This window comes from Falco naumanni, chromosome 2, assembly GCF_017639655.2.
Source record: "Falco naumanni isolate bFalNau1 chromosome 2, bFalNau1.pat, whole genome shotgun sequence".
Lineage (NCBI taxonomy): Eukaryota > Metazoa > Chordata > Aves > Falconiformes > Falconidae > Falco > Falco naumanni.
Window position 1 is genome coordinate 13,067,111 of NC_054055.1, and position 18,270 is coordinate 13,085,380.

At 35.0% G+C, this 18,270-nt stretch overlaps 1 protein-coding gene across 6 annotated transcripts in view; it reads right to left on the minus strand.

Annotated features, from left to right (window-relative positions):
* Positions 1 to 18,270, minus strand: part of NBEA (neurobeachin) — a 506,742-nt gene that overhangs the window by 261,308 nt on the left and 227,164 nt on the right. For all 6 annotated transcript variants that reach the window (XM_040584007.1, XM_040584004.1, XM_040584003.1 and 3 more), the window contains one exon: positions 14,595 to 14,722. In XM_040584007.1, coding sequence (XP_040439941.1) covers positions 14,595 to 14,722 — 128 coding nt within the window. The remainder of the gene's footprint in view (positions 1 to 14,594; positions 14,723 to 18,270) is intronic.

The following is an 18,270-nucleotide window of genomic DNA, read 5'->3' on the forward strand; positions in this document are numbered from 1 at the left end:
TATTTTCTATTTCCTACTCATACAGTCTAGTCTTCCATGTAATTTAAATAAAATTGTATTGTTTCAAGTTATTAATTATAATTACTCTTCCCATAATCCTCACTCACTTCTGTGCCAATAGACAGAGTAGGACTCTTCCGTGGGTAATTACCACTCACAAATTGTGTCTTCATTTTTAATAGACTATTCCCTTCTACTCTGTTCAACATTTGTTAGTAATGGCTAAACAAAGTTTCAAAGACAGTTCATGCTGATGACAGAAACTAAAGCATATTTTGGCTGTGACAGTACCAGGAAAAAAGTGATAGTGATATTTTGGTTGGAAATGCAAGTTTTCCTTCCAGTTTATTTTTCTGGCAAAATGTCTTTCTTCTGCCATCAAAATCTTATGGTGAATGTTTTCTTGAAATGTTTTGCTAAATCCAACTTAGAATCAAAGAAATAAACTTAGGATTTCATTTTTGACCATTAATTAAAATTACTTGGATAGTTGAAATTTACATTATTGCCTCTCTGCCATATGTTGTCATTCAGAGAAACCTAGATTAAAACTGATGTTTTTAATCAATCATCAAGTTGGTGAGTTCACGACAGATCTGAAAAGAGAGAGTATGGAGGGAAAATACAAAGACAGGTGAAAAGTTAGGAAGTAAATGCTAAGTATGCAAAACTATTAACTGAAAAGACAGATGTTCTTATTCCAAGTAAGGTAATTATTAGCGGGGAAAAAAAAAAAAGAAAGCAAGATGTGTATTAACCAGAATGTAATGTTTTACAAGATTACACTCAGAATTGGTTTTAGAACCATACATATGTCATATATTTTGTAGACAATTAAATTACACTAATGGTCTTAATTTATGAAAAGAAAAAGCTGGCAAATATTCAGGAATTGCAGAAAGTCTGCAGATGGAAATCATAGCCATGTTGCAGAATAATTACATCTTTACTTTTACTAGATGAAAGGAATCACTATTCTAAAGAATGTAAGTCAGTAAAATAACAAAGTCAGGGTTATGGATTTAACAATTCCCTTCAGCAGCCTTGACTGGCAGAACACAACATCACCACCAACTCTAGGGACCATGAAGGACGGCTGTATTAGTACTCCAGACCATCCTTTGTATGGGTAGATCAGAACAGAAGAGTGACACAGAAAAACATAATGAATATGAATTTGACTCAGTGCTTTTGGAGTTGATCAAGACAGTCATACTTCTTATAGGATTTTTTGTTATGGTGAAAGACACTGTACAATATATGCAATATTCTTTATATCTGGTGCTCGAAAATCTAGGAAAGGTATCATCCAGGTTATCAAATGAAATAACTTTTAAATATTATCAGAAATCTTCAGAACTCATATCTTAAGATAAACACTGTAAACATTGGTAGGTCAACACAAAAAAATAGATTTTAATCTGTTCAATCCCAACATAAATGATTCTGCCCCTTTAGTCAAATTTGTAAAATAAAATGGGCCTTAATACTAGGACATTTAAAAGAATATTAATGTTATGTAACAGTTTCTTGAGTTATTTTATGTCATGCTATTAAAGTAAGAAAACCTATACTTCTTCACACTGCAGTTATTAAAAAGGAATCTAAATGACGACTATAAAATATCCAGATGGAATCACCGAATGGCAAAAACACTTGAAAGCATACCCACAGAGAGGGGATTTATTACTACATATCAAAGATTTACTTTTTAAAATTACAGACTTTAGTACTATGATGTCATGAGCTGTAATGATATTGACAAACTGATGCTGGTGTTACATTACTGTAAAGAGTCTAGTCTTATATCGACGTATAGAATTTTTGTTAATTTTCCATTAGTGCTAATGGGATGCACAAATTCTTGTTCATCAAATGAGAAGGAGACTACTCAGTCTATAAAATAAAATCCACTACCACTGTTCCATTCCATATCTCACTGAAGATTTTAAAAACTGATCCAGTTTTTCATTTAGCACTTGTGGTAATTTCTTTCTTGGCCAATGGTCCATTGGAGTTTACTCAATATGTGCATTTGTGTTTCTCTATCCTTCTTTTAAAATAGGATCTCTTTGGGGGGATCTCTTTAATTTGTTGTGAGGTAGTGATGCCTATTTAACTGCGATACCAGAACAGATCTAAAATTTATATCAGTTGATCATGTATCTGTTGGGAACTTGTTCTAGTTAGCATTAATAACACAAAATTACTCTTTTCACATAAAAGAATACAACACAAATGTTAATTATTAAGAAAACAATTCCCTGCTAAATTTAACTGAAACAGATTTTTTTATTTTTTTTGGAAGGATGATACTTATATACTAGAATTTATTTTGGAAACGAAATGTGTTTCCTTCTCTTCTAAAGCACCCTTCTAGACAATGGATCAAAACAACTGAACTGGTGATCACACTGCACTGCAGCTGATCAAATAAAAACACCTCTAATCTTGAAAATGTCTATAAAATTTAGCTATTGCTTTTCTGTTAAAGTCTACTTCAGCTTCAGGTAGGCTTGAGTAACTTATAAACATTTTATCTCAGTGGAAGCCTGGAAGAACTAAAAAATACACTACGCTTAGAGTTCTGGAAAATCCAAATCTCTTATTTATCTAGAAAGAATCTCAATGAAAACCATTCAAATAATTTTCCAAACACCAAACAGTCCACTGCGAATATTAAAATATGATCCTGAAAGTCGTCTTATTTCCCCCTTTATCCTATAATATGGCTCAAAGTCGTAGCTAAATTTTTGCCACAGCTGCTGCCCTAGATATTTTATTTCAATGGATGTAGTAAGAAAAAATATTAATGGAAAAAAATATTTACAAATTAATTTAAAATGAAAATTTAAAATGTGTTTCAAGTTTTGGTGTGGCATTTTCTCAAGATGCCATTCCTTTCCTGATCAAGTTGCTTTTTTTGTGATTCAATTTGTAGAAAAACTACTAAATGAAAACACCCAATAACAAAGAAGTTTTCACATATTAAATACATCTGGGAAAAACCAACTCTTCTGAGATTTTGTGTTCTACAGATCCCTCACAGTGTTCTTATTTAAATGAAGAAACATCTACACCTCCTTTTCTTTTTTCTCAGTCCTTCACGTCCTCTCAGATCTGTGTTACAGGAAATTAATATGGGAAGAATTACCTCAACAGTGCATTGTTTTCAAAAAAGTATACAAACAGAAATCAGAATACTAATTTCACTCACCAACACAAGCAAATGTTTATACCTTTAGTAAACCTATGGTTTCTCTTTTTCTTTTCATATTTTTTTTTTTTTTTTACATTTTAGTAAAAAATGCTTTCTCTTCATCTTAAGAATCTTCCAATTCTATCTAAAGCTGTCAAAAGTGACCTCCTGGACAGGAGGGATCATCACTATGATCCCAAATGGCAGTGTGTAGCATATCACACTTTCCCTGAAAATGCATTACTTGATGTTATTTCTTCGTTAGGTATGAGGTTTTATTTTTTTCCTGAAATTTATCAACTTTTCCTTAGTTTCAGTCTATAACTTATTCCTATTTGATGCCCTATTTTCTGTGCTTATTTATTCTTTTTTGTTTCTTCCCTCTTTTTATAAAACATAAGAGTTGCCTTTTGTTTCCTTCTTTCTAGTACTACCTTCTAGTTCTTTGTTACATTCCTTCCTACTGCTAGGGGGGAATCATCATGGCGTGACATAACTGAAATGCGTGTATGGTGAACAACAAAAAAGGAAGTTGAGAAAAGGATAAACTGCACAGCAGTAAAACCACTTATTCTTTACTGGTCCTTATTTTCTTATATTTCTTCTCTTTGGCAACCTTGGGGCCATACTGAGATATCAGTGAGTGAACCAGTGAAGCTACAAATAGGAAGTATATCAAAACCTCACTGAACTCATGTAGCTAAATTTCCAATTTCCTAAATTTCCTAAATTTCCTAAATTTCCAAGCCTAAGATGATCATAATTTTAAATAGGTGTGATCTCCTGTGTAGCATAACCCACCAGCTAATTTTTGTATCTACTTGAGCAAACTGTTGGTGAACTAATACTTTGTTTAAATGGTAATTCTTTCTGAGATTTTGATAACAAAGAAAAAAATATCTCCATTTCCACACTGAACTTTGCTGACCTTGGTTGGCAACCACCAGATCTTGCTCCTATCCTGAAGCCCTACTGACAAATGGTAATCATTCTAAAACAGTGTCTCTCAAAACACAGAACTGTACCACAGTCATAGATCTCTTGAAATAACTTGTATTTCTTGTGTTTCAGTTTTCTTTATTTACTTGACAGTAACATTGTTATGGGCTCTCCCTAGACCTGCTTTGACATCACTTTGCCATCTTAATTTGACATATCAAAACTGTCTCTGTTGTCTGACAAGTTCTTTCAGCATGAGGGTTTCCCATTGCAAGAAAATCTCCACAGACAACATCACTGTTAGTATAAAAAGATTGGATCATAAAATTCCACATACCAACAGACAAAAATAAGACATGATATAAGACAATATATGTTTAGCAGGTTTGTGTTTTTTGGGGGACTTAAATCTTAACATAACATTACACTGAACGCAGTGAAGATGTATTGTCTTAGTTCTTGCAAAAATAATCCCAAGTCTGTAGGGAGTCTGTTAACATCTAGATAAATCAAGTTTGATGGTTCTATTAATGCTTATGATATCGTTAACATTTATTTCTATGAAAAATGAAGGGCTCTATATATAGGTATATTTTTAAGATTCAAGTGTAGTAGTTTGTCATGTTAAATGATTCAAGAGTTTTTGTGGAATATTCTATGTTTATGCCTTGAAGGCATGGAAACAAGCACATCCATATCCAATAGGATGAACTGTAGAAGTGCCTTTGAATCATCAGGGCAAGTAAGGCAGTTTTGTAAAATTGGTCACTGATTAAAACATTTCAGCCTGGGTCACAAAAACAGGTGATCAGTACACACAGCGTTAAGGAGTATAGAAGGAGCAACTGTGACCAGCCAGAATGCAGTTAGTTTTGTAAAGAACCTGGACATGGGCTACATGGAAAAGGATTATTAGACTGCCTCATGAGAATTACATCTTTTCAGGCAAAAACTGATACAGAGATGTTACTTGTACCCTATAGTTTATCAGAGCTAGGTAGTTCTCTGGAAAATACTGCTGGGATAATAAAGTAGATTGATTCCATTTTTAAGCCTTTAGAGGACAAAGGGTGGGGCAAATACCTGCCTAACTGTTTCAAGTCCAAAATCAGGCAGAATCCCCTGCTGAGTTCTGAATGATGAATTAAGTGGAATAAGAACCAGAGAACCTCTGCCTGTGGGGAGCTTCAGTCACAGCATGAACATCCTGTAGATACTGAATACCTTTTTGGCATACCACCTCGTTTTTCTTTGGACCCGGACAGTAGAGGAGAAAATAATAAAGGGCAAGAAGGTGGCTGTTCTAAAAAAAATAATAAAGTAATTGCACAACTTAGTCCAGTGTTACTATGCTGCACTGCTGTATACCTGATATAATGAGTCCACCTACAGGCTATGTGACAGCAGTGCCTGTACATGTTAAGAACTTTCTCAAGAATCTTTTTAAAAATATTTCCTTGAAATAACATTAAAGAGGTCTCTTGCTATTCTTTTTGTAGTAGAAGCCAAATTTACTGGGGGGAAAAAAAAGGGAAAAAAAGAAAATTATTTTCTGTGAAAGCTGGAAGTTAGAATGAGAAGGCAGACAGATGGACATCTGACCTACATGGTATTAGGACAAAGGAGGAGTATGAATTCATCAGGAAGGTTATTCTTCTAGAGTTTTAAGGGGAAAAGACCAGCCCTTTCTAGGCTTTACAGCTTGCAACTAGAATACAGGCTACTAGCTTGGAAAAGAAACTTGTGAGAAAGTACCCAGTTCTGCTGGAGGTAAGTGGGATCCAAGGACCACAAAAACCTCCCTTTCTCATTTTTTAAAAGCTCTAGTATTTTATGCATTTATTTCTGTGCTTTAAAAGAACAACAACTGTTATTGTTTGGTTTCTAATAATATAATTTTTACAGTAGCACTTTAAACAGTAATTTAGTAACTTCAAATATTAGTAGCTTCTGTATTTTCAAGGATAATTTTCAGACCTTCTTTGCAGCAAGCCTGACCACTTTACACTGCTACCAGCTTTTCTTTTCCTGAGGGCATGGTTGTGTTTTTTTTTACTGCTGCACTCTCTTAACCCCTTCTGTTGAGTATATGTAGTTGATTCTAAACTTTACAATTAGTCTCACATTTTCAGTCATTTTTTTCTTCATTAGCAAAGCAACAGATTTCTGCCTAATGAGAACGCCCAATTTCTGCCTAATGAAAACGCCATACATTTTTGACAGTACATATATCTTGATTATTAATTAACATAACAATGATAATACAATCAAGGACGTATAATCTGAGTGCCAACAATTTCTACCCTTAAGTTACTCTGGACCACACAAGCCAAAGACAAAGGAGAGGGCATGAGCAGTTAACCTCTGTTACACAGTCTAATACATCTTAGTAAGTGTCCAATTCATTAGACAGGGATAGAGTGGCTCATATGTTTAATTAATTATTGGCAGGTTTACTTTCAAAAAGGTGCCAGATGCTATGCATTTCCTAGTTGCTATCTGGATCTCTGATCTACGTTGTTTCCTGCCATGTTAAACATCTGTTCAGAACATACTTCTGCACACAGGAACGTCAGTAATTTAAGAGTTAAATCTTCAAAATGGAATGAATGTGTATCTTCTTCACTTTTGTGTGTTTGTAATGATATCCCTTTAAAGGCATCATAAAGGAATATTATATGAAGGAAAATGTTCTTTAACTGGTATGGGGATCATTACAGTTTGAAGATTTCACTGTGCATAAATAATAGACTTCTGCTGTAGCACCTGCTCTTCAGTTCCTCCTCTGAATGCTAGTATTGGGATCTGTCTTGTCACTAGTAGCATATTCAGAAAAACAATGTGGAAGTTGCAAAGCTTTGAACCTCGATTCCGCTGGAGGATGTATAAATAGAGGCAGATTTGAATATCCATTTCACCCTTCATCATTTATTTGTTCCTACCATATACATTTCTGGAAAAAGGGTGGTGTTTTCTGTCTCCATGTGTATTTGACTCATCGATGTGTTCTAGTAAGAAACACTTTCAGTCGCAACGTGTTTGCAGAAACATGACCATACTGTGGAGCCTTTCAGTAAGACACTAAAAGCTAATCATAGAGAATGTCTTACAACAGATTTCTTACAAGCCTATAAATAGCAGTTTGAAATTCGTGATTTTTTTCCCCTCCCCTGTATATGAAGGGATTACATGTGCAGTCAGGATTTCAATCACCACCAGCATTTTAAATTCTATCCACTGGAGGATTTCAAAGGGTTTTGTGCCCTCATTCAAAATTACCTATTGTTTTCTTCATGGTAAAACCCAAACCTTGCAAATTACTTGCAGAAATTCTAAAGTAATAAAGGAAAATATATAAGAAACATCCTCACAATGCAAATCAACGCTCAAATCTTGTAACAATATAAAGTTATTCAATGTATTGTTAGTGATGATGAATGTTTTTAAACTAACTGAAGTAAAGCATTATCTATAACTCATTGTTTCAACTTCACTATCTAAACGGGGCTTGTGTTTGGACAGTAATGCAATTTCATTGGGATCTTTTCGCAAGTGTTTACAGCAAGGGATAAAAAGAAATCTATGAACAGGAATCCTACTGCTACAAATTAAGGAAGTCTGTCTTCCAGAGGATAGGGTCAGGCAATTCACTGGCTTTAACTGCACTGTGCTGAGCCTGCAGCATCACCTCTTACTAAACATAGAAGTACACCAAGACACCTAGGGCACATGGAAAGAAAGGAGTGAGAGGTGGCACGGCAGAGAAGAAATACATTATGCACTCCTTAGCCTTGAAAACCAATACAGAGCTCCTGCCCCAGTACAAACCAAACAATCCATAAGAATCCTGATTCTGACTGCCCAGTGTGATCACACCCTGTGAGACATATGCTGCAAATGACACTAGCCTGACCTCCCCGCAGAAACATTTTTAACATTCAACTCGATTTCTAACAGGGATTCTCTGATGTCTAATAGGGTTAAATTCATTCTCTCTCTCTCAGTCCTGCTTTATCAATTGCTTTCCTGTTCCTCATGCTGCAATATCCATAGTATTGTACCAAAACAGTATGTTACACAGCTGCAAACGAACCAGAGGAGATTTTTTTAGTTACTTTTCAGTCTTCCATTTATTCACTGCACAATGACGACATACCACAAATGACAGTGCAGAGCAAATATTGAAGCTGATTAAGAAATACACATATAACTACTGCCTCAGCCAAGAAATTATAGGGTATCTCTTCTTGAAGCAGATACCTATATTCATGAATATTGTGTAAAAATAGCATCATTTAAGCATCCTCTGTTGAATTGGTTGAAACTGGCCAACATGTTGAAAAGTTATGAAGGGAGTAAAAGGCTGATCCTTCTCAACCAGTGTGATTACATAAGTCTCACATCCTCAAGAAATCACATTAAAGTATATGTAGGGCTATGCACTCATACACTTGCAAGGACTCTCTGAAATCTGGGACCAAATTATAGCTGGCATGAGGCTTGCCTGAATAGACAAACTTCATTATGCAGAGAAAGGAGAAAATGTCTCACACTGAAATGAGCTTCAGGTAATGATTAAAGAACTTCTTAAATAAAAAATGAAACGCAGTTTATATATATAAACATATACACACAAACACACATAAAAAAATCAGAAGAAAGGCTTATTTGACTTAGGCGACTTTGAACACCGACCATCTTTGATGCCTTAAGAGAAGATGATATATTGTCAACTGCAGAACAAGGGAAAACATGCTTTTTTTACTGATCCCTGCAGGTGGCTAGTTGATGCTAAAGTACATCTGTCTATGGCCATGTGAACAAATGCAGCAATGGCAACGTTAGAGCAAATTAAGGTCAACGCAGACTATCACACCTTGCAGGGTATGGTACAGAGGAAGTGAGTATTCACAGGCTCCAAAGCCACAAAGAAGCTCCAAACCTATTCAGCAAATACATGACATTTTTCCTCCTGAGAAGCTGGATTTAAGACTATATTTAGAAAGAATGTGTAAAACAGTCATAAAGACTACAAGTAGCATCAATCACAGTACTTGATGGTAAGCCCTAGTAAAGTTTCCCAATGTTATTTACTCTCATTAGGCATTCTGCTGGTAGAAAGGCTAAGACATCCTGTAGTATCTAACTTCTTTTTATCTCTTCTCTTTGGTACATGGAGCAGATCAAGCTCCTTACATTGTACTTCATGGCATTTATCTCCCATCCATCAATCGCTCTTGTGTCCTGCTCTTTTGTTCCCTCTGCAGCGTGTGTGTATCATTCTTGAAGTGCTGACTATAGAACCAGATGGTAGGAGTTTCACTGAAGTTGTGCACAGAAATGAAATCACCTCCTCATTTATTCTTCCTAGGCATCCAATATTGGACAAGCCTTTGTTCCCTCAGCACTGAGCTGAAAGCCCAGAGTATACTAATTATTATAAAAATCCCTAAATTCTTTGTGTGGCTTCATCCAATATCTCCTACCCTCTATGTATAGTTTATATTCTTTGTTCCTAGAGATTAGACTCAGCATTTGGCTGTGCTGAAATCTGGCTTTTTCTTGAGTTTCGGTTATTCCACAAAATGATTCAACATCTCTCTCCAGTGGAATGCCCTTGCTTCTCATTTTCTGTATCTCTGTCTAAGCAGTTAGCTTTGCCAGGAACAATTCTGTACCATAATAAAAACTGTTAATAAAAATATCAAAGTAGGATCAAAAAGTGGATTATATAAAATTTCTATGAATAGCTTCAGGTTTTACTTATGTGCTGTTAGTTCCAGTTAATGGAAATTTGAAAATCATAACATTAATTTTTTAAATTCCTTTTCTCTCTTACTTGTAATATTTATTCATTTATTTAGTTCAGAATGTTGGCTACATGCTGTGCTACACACTAGTAGGCAATTACCAAAAAGTCTGATTAGTTGAAAGAAAGCATGCCTGGACACACAAACAAAAACATTTAGCATGTGGCAGAGTGAGATAAAAGATAGTATGAACAGGAAAATAAAAGTTCTGCAAGAGCATGCAATCTCTGCTTTACAGCATCTGTGCTCCTGAGCACAACAATAATACAAAGGTTCTGAGAAGTTTCTAAGAGAAAACCAAGGGTCATGCTAAGCACCAAAAATTACTTTTTTTCCCCAGAAAGTATAAAGGATTTCCAGATTACTACGGTGTCTTAGGAAAATGGTTGTCCTGTTTTAACTAATACAAAAGAGTATTGTTTAAGCAAATCAGAAACTAATTGTGCCAGTACTGGTGGATGCTACAGTGATGCCACACTTGTGGTCTTTGGGAGCTTTTAATGCAGTGTCATTTAGCATCCAAGTTCTATCTGTGGTTTCCAGAGGAATGTTTTGGGCAATTTTTCAATTGTTTCAAGAAGCTTCCTGTCAAATAGCATACAAAGCTAGTCCTTCACCACTTCTACTGAATATTTTCATAGGGCCATGTGGTGAGTTAATGAAGAGAAATGAATTCTGCTCCTATCAGCACAAAAACATTTTCTTTTTCATCTGATTTGAATTGTGCGTGTACCAGAAACATATCAAATGTATGCCAAAGAATCTGTATGAGCTCTTTTGGAGAAGGACTACCTGGCTGAGCTTCTACCCAGCTAGTGATATAGGAAAATAAAAAGCACTGGTAATGTTTGTTTGGTATCTCACTAAGGAGAGGGGAAAGCATTGTATGTGACTATGTTTCAATCTTGGACCTATTGTTACAGTTCAGGACACTCCAAGAATAGCTGTAGTGAAAATACTTTTATCCATCTGTGCTTGACAAAAAAAGGATATAACTTTTCTTTTGGATAGAGATCAGATTACACTTGCCTGTAACATTTTCACCTAAAAGCTAGAATATCGTAATGTACTGTACATGGAGGGAATTTGCAGACCATATGGAAATGAGAGTTAGTAAAAACATATCTGTGCAAGTGTTAAATGGAACTCCACAACGAGCACTGCTAAGCTCAAATATGTGACCTACACATATTGCATGTTTGTTTCCAATTAGATTTTATACGGATGATTTTAACCTTTGCAACTTCTATTCTCTGAGGCACTGGGAGAACCTCGGTTGATGAACCACAGTAATGTTGGGCTGGTTTTGGTACACTCATATCCAATTGCAAAGCAATCCTTTTTAACTTATCATTGAGGACAATTTCCAGTTATAAAATATTTTGGGAAGTTGATGAAACATTAGAAATTCAGTTGAGTGTAAGATACTTTTGAAGAAAGAAATGGTTTTGGGAAAAGGAACAAAAATTAGTATTATTTCAGTATAGCAAATATGTGAAATGTTTTACTAATAAATAGGTTCTGCAATGTCACATTACAGCTTGATAGGGTTCCTCTGCTACCAGTCACATTTGGGAACTTACATGAACAAACAAGAAAAAATAAGAATTTTGAGTATGAGTGGTCCAAGTTTTTGGTCTAGATGGACAAGATCATTGCAGCCCAGTCATTTCAACTCCACTCAAAACTTAAGAACTCACTGCTTAGATATTAACTATAATTTCCTCAAAAAATTAATCAGCCAGTCTTCCATGGGACAGAATGATGATACATCCTAAAGGAAAATGAGGTGGCATGGTATGACTACAAGATTTTTCACAAAAAGTTTGAGACAGCTCAACTACTGTGAAAAGGTGAAATCATAACTAAGTTGTATACACATTTCCAAATATATATTTACAACACCTAACTCAAACCATCAGATTTTCTGGAAAGTTTGCATAATCAACCTGGTTTAGAATTATTAAAATGATTTTTTCTGTTCCCTTTTCTTTTGTGCTCTCTCTTCAGTATGCAAAACCTCAGCTACAAAACTCTTGATATTCTTACTAAGTCTGAAGTGATTTAGTAATTCTTATACACATGCATGCAGAAGAGTACTAGAGAGAGCTTCAGAAAAAAAGCCATGTCATCAAGGATGCCTGGAGGTATTCAGATAGGAGAAAGACTTCTTACCATAAGGAGGTTTTGAAAAACTGCAAGAGGAGGGAGGGTATTTTTGTGTTTCAAGCTTGAATACTCAGAAGAAAAGGACATGCTTCATGGAATGCAACAGATACTTTTATGTTGATCAATTTGAAAAACAGACAGAACCCTTAGACTTGATTAAATAAACTTTATTTACTCCTTTTTGATTGTTATAACTAAAACCTTTAGACATAAAGCAATAAATTAGACTATTTCATATAAAACTGTCAAGCTAATTACTGCTTGCCAGTATAAAATCAAATTTAAATTATCAAAGCCCCACAGGAACTCTGTGTACTCACATATCTTGAATAACACCACTAAACCCCTCTATTTTGCAGAGCCATTACATGGTGAGCACTTTCAAGCACTTCAAGGACCAACACTGGCTTTCAGTAAACAATGACAGGAAACTTCTCAAAGCAAATCAGGTATCAGACTACGAGAGAATTTAGAATTCTCTTTTAAAGGCAAATTATCTAGGCAAGAATTCAGTTTAGTTGAGAACAAGGGTCTCATGCAGGCAGTGAAGAAAGAAAAGAAGTACACAATGACTATAAAAGCATCTAAGTTCTCTGTTAAGAAGCAAAAAAGCCCACCTGTGTTAGAAGGAGCAAACAGAAATTCAAGTCCTGCAATGTAAAAATCCAAGGTGTACTCAGATTTTTTCTTTACAGATTGCTATTTCAATATCTTGGGAAGAAAGGACTGTTTTTCAGAAAACAGGAATAAGAGTGTGATTGGTTAGACACAACATTAAGGAAAAGTGATGGGAAGGACAGTACTTGTTTTGGAACTCGGTGTTTGTAAACTATTCGTGAGACTGAACTGAGTGGCTGAGTCATAGATGGGACAAAATTTGGAATGGCAGTCCAAGCGGGTATCGGAAGAATGCTAAGCCATGTCTCTCCCTGGACAGGCAAAGAGATAAACTCATACTGCCATATAGCTGTGAGGCTCCTCTGGCCTCTAGCTTTTCAGTCTTTGTCACATGCTGGGAACTGTTGTAGCCTTGTTTATGCCATGAATCTGACCAAAAGACAAAGTCAGAACAGCATCAGTGAAGGATTTTTTAAAATCTATAAAAGAGTTCAGGTGAAACCAAGAGAATTTTAGTTGTATTGTATGAATTCTATAGTGCAATTAATCAATTGTCAAATGGAAAGGATAACACTGCTACAAATTTTGCAAACAACTTCACTAAGAGACTTAAAAATGGAACCCATCAAATATCTTAGTCATCTGTGTTCTTCATGAACATCTCAGACCACTAACTTCAGGTGTCATTAAGTGAGAACTGCAACTTACTCATAGCTATAAAATTAACAGTATAAAATACCTAAAGTCTCCGAGTATTACTAAGCTACTATAACATTCCTTGGCCTTATTAAACAATAACAAGACAAAAAAAAAAAAAAAAAAAAAAAAAAAGGAAAAGGCTATTTAGAAGATCTCATTTACAAGGTACAAATATTTTTAGCATTAAGAGTAGAAGACGGCCAACATTGTGGGGAGTATTAACTGAGACCATAGAAAGACTGTACTCTAATATTTAGATAAAATGCATGTATAATAGAACGAGTTTAGGAATTTGAACACAAATATGTGTTTTTTCTGTGTAGATCTTCACACATTGTAAGTTCTGCCTTAATGAGACTTTTTCCTCTCAATAAACAACAGTATTGTGTGTAAGAACTACTCTGAAAGGAAAAAAGTTTATTTAGCTGAATATATTCTCTGAATATGTGATGTGGGAGCAGTGCATGCTCACACAAAAATCCCCTATCACTATTTTAACTACATTCACACTGATTCATTACTTTCTGCATGAGCTTGCTGTATTTTGCACTTTCATAATTTCTGCATTACTTACTGCCTCAACTTACGAGGCAAATCTTCTAACTATGAAATAGTTATAAAACCCTATAAAAATCCTCAGAAGTGTTCAAGAATACTTCTTTTTCAAAAGTCATCCCTTTTTATTCCCGTATAGGGACAGCTCTTTATCTGTCTTTGTGAATCCAACCGACCTACCCAAGCAAATAGCTTCCCTACCAAATATAGATACACATATCAATAATGCTGGAGCGCAGTCTTCAATTCACTTTCTTTGGGAATCGATTACACTTTTTAACTGTATTTTTCACTAGTTTCTCAAAGTCCGGCTGAAACACATATAATTTTTCTGAGGAGGAAAAAGCGAACTAAAGAGAGGTTTTTGCATTCCAAGATGACAGGACGTATCTTTACACAGCATCTCACTTGGAGAAAAAAAGGGGTACAAGAGCTATCACTTAATTTCTGTAAATGACATTAAATGCAAGGAAGTGAAATCACAACACATTAACAACCAATTAATTTATTTATGAAAAATAGTTATATGAAGTCTAGTGAAAATGAAAAAAAGTTCATATCAAATGACTAATTGTCAAAATAATATAATATAACAGAAACAGTACCTTCAATCAACAGCTCTTGTCCATGACTGCCCAACAGTGTTCGGGATAGGAAAGGGGCAAAATCAACAAAAATTTCTCGCAGCAGAGGGGCCACCTTTTCTAAGGCTCTTTCAAGCTTTGCAGTGATACTGTGAAAAAAACAGACACCATGATTGGAAGAACACTTAACAACAGAAGTTAAATGATATCAAATCGTATCTGTTTTTAAAAGTTGCTGCAAGCTTCTTTATAAAAGATGATCATAATTTGATGAAGCTTTACAGTGTTTAAATGGCTTTAAGTAAATGCAAATGTTACGTCAGCCTCATAAATTCTACACCATTTACAGAGTACTCCAGAATTTATTCTCATTTTCAAACATGATAAGAAGAACGTCAGATATTCAAGTGTAAGTGTATTTCACCCATCTCAGCTTATACGCATCTCATCATTTTATATACAGTTGAGGGCTTGAAAAGAGATTTTATTCACCCAAAGCAATCACAGGTAACTTGCTTTTTCGTTCAAGCTTTCAAATAACAACATCTGGCATTGCAATGCTAGACAAGGGAGTACATGAGAAAGTGTTCTAGCACAGGTATCAAGAAAACCAATATTCTTTTCTTCAGCTTTGAGGGAACATGACCCCAGGAAAATAACTTTGCCATTGCATTTATACTTCCCTGCCTGCTGAGAATATATACTCTTCAAAGCCCAGAGTGTTCCTTAATTTCTACTTGTACAATGAGAAGAGGCGTTGTGACTTCAGTTTGTTTCTTAAATACCAGAAATATTCCTGTGTCTGAGGATACAAACCTAGCAATAGTATGCAAATGTCAGCAGTGTGCTAAGGACTGTACCCCTAAGAGTCCTTCCCCTTTAAAACTCAACAGGGCAGAACACTTGTACACTCTGAAACTCCTATGCCAAGATTAAAAACCTGCTGTGTTATGAACTATTCCTTAAAAACTGGGATGAAATTACATACATATTCTGGTCTACCAATAATTTTTGCTGCTCTTTTTCAGATTGCTGGTGGCTGAAGGGGTTTTCTTTGTGCTTTAATTGCGGCACAAAAATATTACTGGCATTTAAAAGTGCATTTATAGGAAGAAGTTATGCTTATTGACAGGATCTAAGAGAATGAACACTGACATTTAAATTTTATACTGTATCTACTAACTATAAACACTAAATAAATATGGATTTTTTAAATTCAGATCACATAAAGATCCCTGCATTTAAAGAGAAAGCTGATATTATAAACATATTGGAAGTTTTTCTTCATTAGCATAAATTATTTTACTGAATTCCTATAGTTTATTTTCTTTCAATGTTCTGCTTTCCCATTTCAAATTCAGATAGTGATTTCCTAATATTCCAAAGGATGGATTCATATCAACAGCCTTTGCTTTACTTGACTGGTTGACTTTTACTATGCTAAAGTCTCTGTTGACTATATTTGAAACACAGGCAACTACCTTAGAGTTTTTTAATTTGCAACATGAATCTATCCCAAGTTTCTCTGGTAGAGATAAAAAGCCTACTAGATTAATCCAGTCTTCTCTAAACCATGTTTTAAAATATGCTTTCACTGTACATTGGTTTAAAAGACCCCGTTTTAGAGTTCACTTAGCTCTGAAAACTTTACATACAATTGAAAAAATATCAATGTCAAAAGTTTTAAAATTAAGATCAATTTTTATTTAAGAATCAAGTAATATGGGAGGTGTGGATGTGCTGTTAATCTACACCTTGGATGAGCTATTAATAAACACCTTGTTATCAAATGGATAGCCGATGGATCTTGTATATTATGGATCTATTAATGGGCAATTGGGAATAGCATTCTGTGAAAATGTGAGATCAAAGTTTAGCACTGTTTAAAAATGCATATCAAAGGACAGGAATGAATATTTAAATAGAGGAAAAAGAAAACCCGAATCCTTTTTCCTTCATATAAATCCCTAGTGCATTTACATGTTGAAAACTGACTGGAGTTCTGGTCCTTCAGTTTCAAAAAGAACAAGTAAAATTAAGGAAAAAAAAATACATAGAGACCCCAAAAATGTTTCGGGGAAGCATGTGGCCCATCTACTGCCTTTCCTCTACGTAGACACATACTAAGGAGAGAAATTGATCTGATTCTAAAGCTGTTTCTAACATTTATTGTACCTTATAATGCATCCTGCAATCATGAAGGAACCGTAGAGATTCATGTAACTAGTTTTCATGACTGAACTAAGATTTTAAGGGGGTTTTGTAAAGAATGAGTATTTTGGTTTTTCCTCTCCATTACTGGAGATTCAAGGCAAATAAACTCTTAGCAGCTTCCAAATTCAAGATTATTTATTTTGCAGATTAAAGACAACACACATCAGAAAACCGTGTGTGTCTCTGTGTGTGTGTGTGTATATATATATATATAATTTATCCATATATAAATGTGATAAACTTGGACAGGAAAGGTTGAAAGAGCACAGTAGCAATATCAGATTAAAAGAAGTAATTTTAAGACTGTGAGCAAAAAGAACAAATAATTCTGTGGATAGTTCTTGCTACCTACTGCTTGAATTGGTCACAAGAAAGTGCAGAGAGGTGGGGGGCACACACTGTCCCAGTCCCATGTATGCTACCTTCCCAACCCCATTCCAGGCCAAACCTCTACCTCCAAATCAAGACTATTAAATGCCAAAAAGTCCAAGGTAGTCCTCCTGCCCACTTCCCTCTGCTCATTCTACAGCTGTAAGCAGCTCTTTACCTATTCAGCAGCTATAAGGGAAAGCTTAGGTAAGTTAGCTTTCACTTCATGTTCTCTAACCCCACAAACAACTCTCATTTTTAATCTCATAAAAGCTGAAGCACAACAAATTCATAATAAGGAAACCAAAATTTATCTGTAATCAAAATAAACTTTTAGTTGCTTATTTGAAGCCCAAAACACATTTCTTGGGTTGATTATATTTTAAGTTTTCTACATTTCTGATATTGTGCTTCCCAGAATTTTTTTCAGTTGCTAATCTCAGTTACTACTCAGAGCACAACATTTTCTGAGTTCAGATTCTGGGTTCAAAACGTGAATTCTAGATTTTGCAAACTGAAGTTTTTCTTTGAGTCCAGGACCAAAACTTTCAAAATGCTTATGAAAAAAACAAGAACATTTCATTGGTTAAAATAACTGAAAAACAAAATTATTAAAAATCCAGTTTACTTTTAACATACTTCAGTATCTGAACTTTAAAAAAGATTTCAGCCCCAGTGAAGCACTGTCCCAACACAGGAAGACAAGAAGCAAAAGGAGTGGCTTAATTACACCACAACCTTATTAACTTGCATCATAATGCTGTCAAGCAATAAATAACACCACACAAATGGCCATTGTCTCGACCATTTGCACCATTTTGGAGCAGAGCCAACAGCCCTTCTGCTTTCAGCCTGGGCCCACAGCCCCTGCCATGATTTCACCTGCACTACCACCTGACATTTTAGCTAGGACCAGCAAAAAAAGGCATTTTTTGCATCGTGTGTTAAATCGCTGAAGTACCAATACTTTTTTTCACCGGTTACGTAGGGCCTTCGATTTAAGTTTATTTCTTTTCTAGTTCATTACAGAATGACAGTCTCTTGTTCATGAGCTTGTAAGCATATTAAATGAGCAAAATTATATATTTTTTCTTTGTATAGTTTCATATGTATG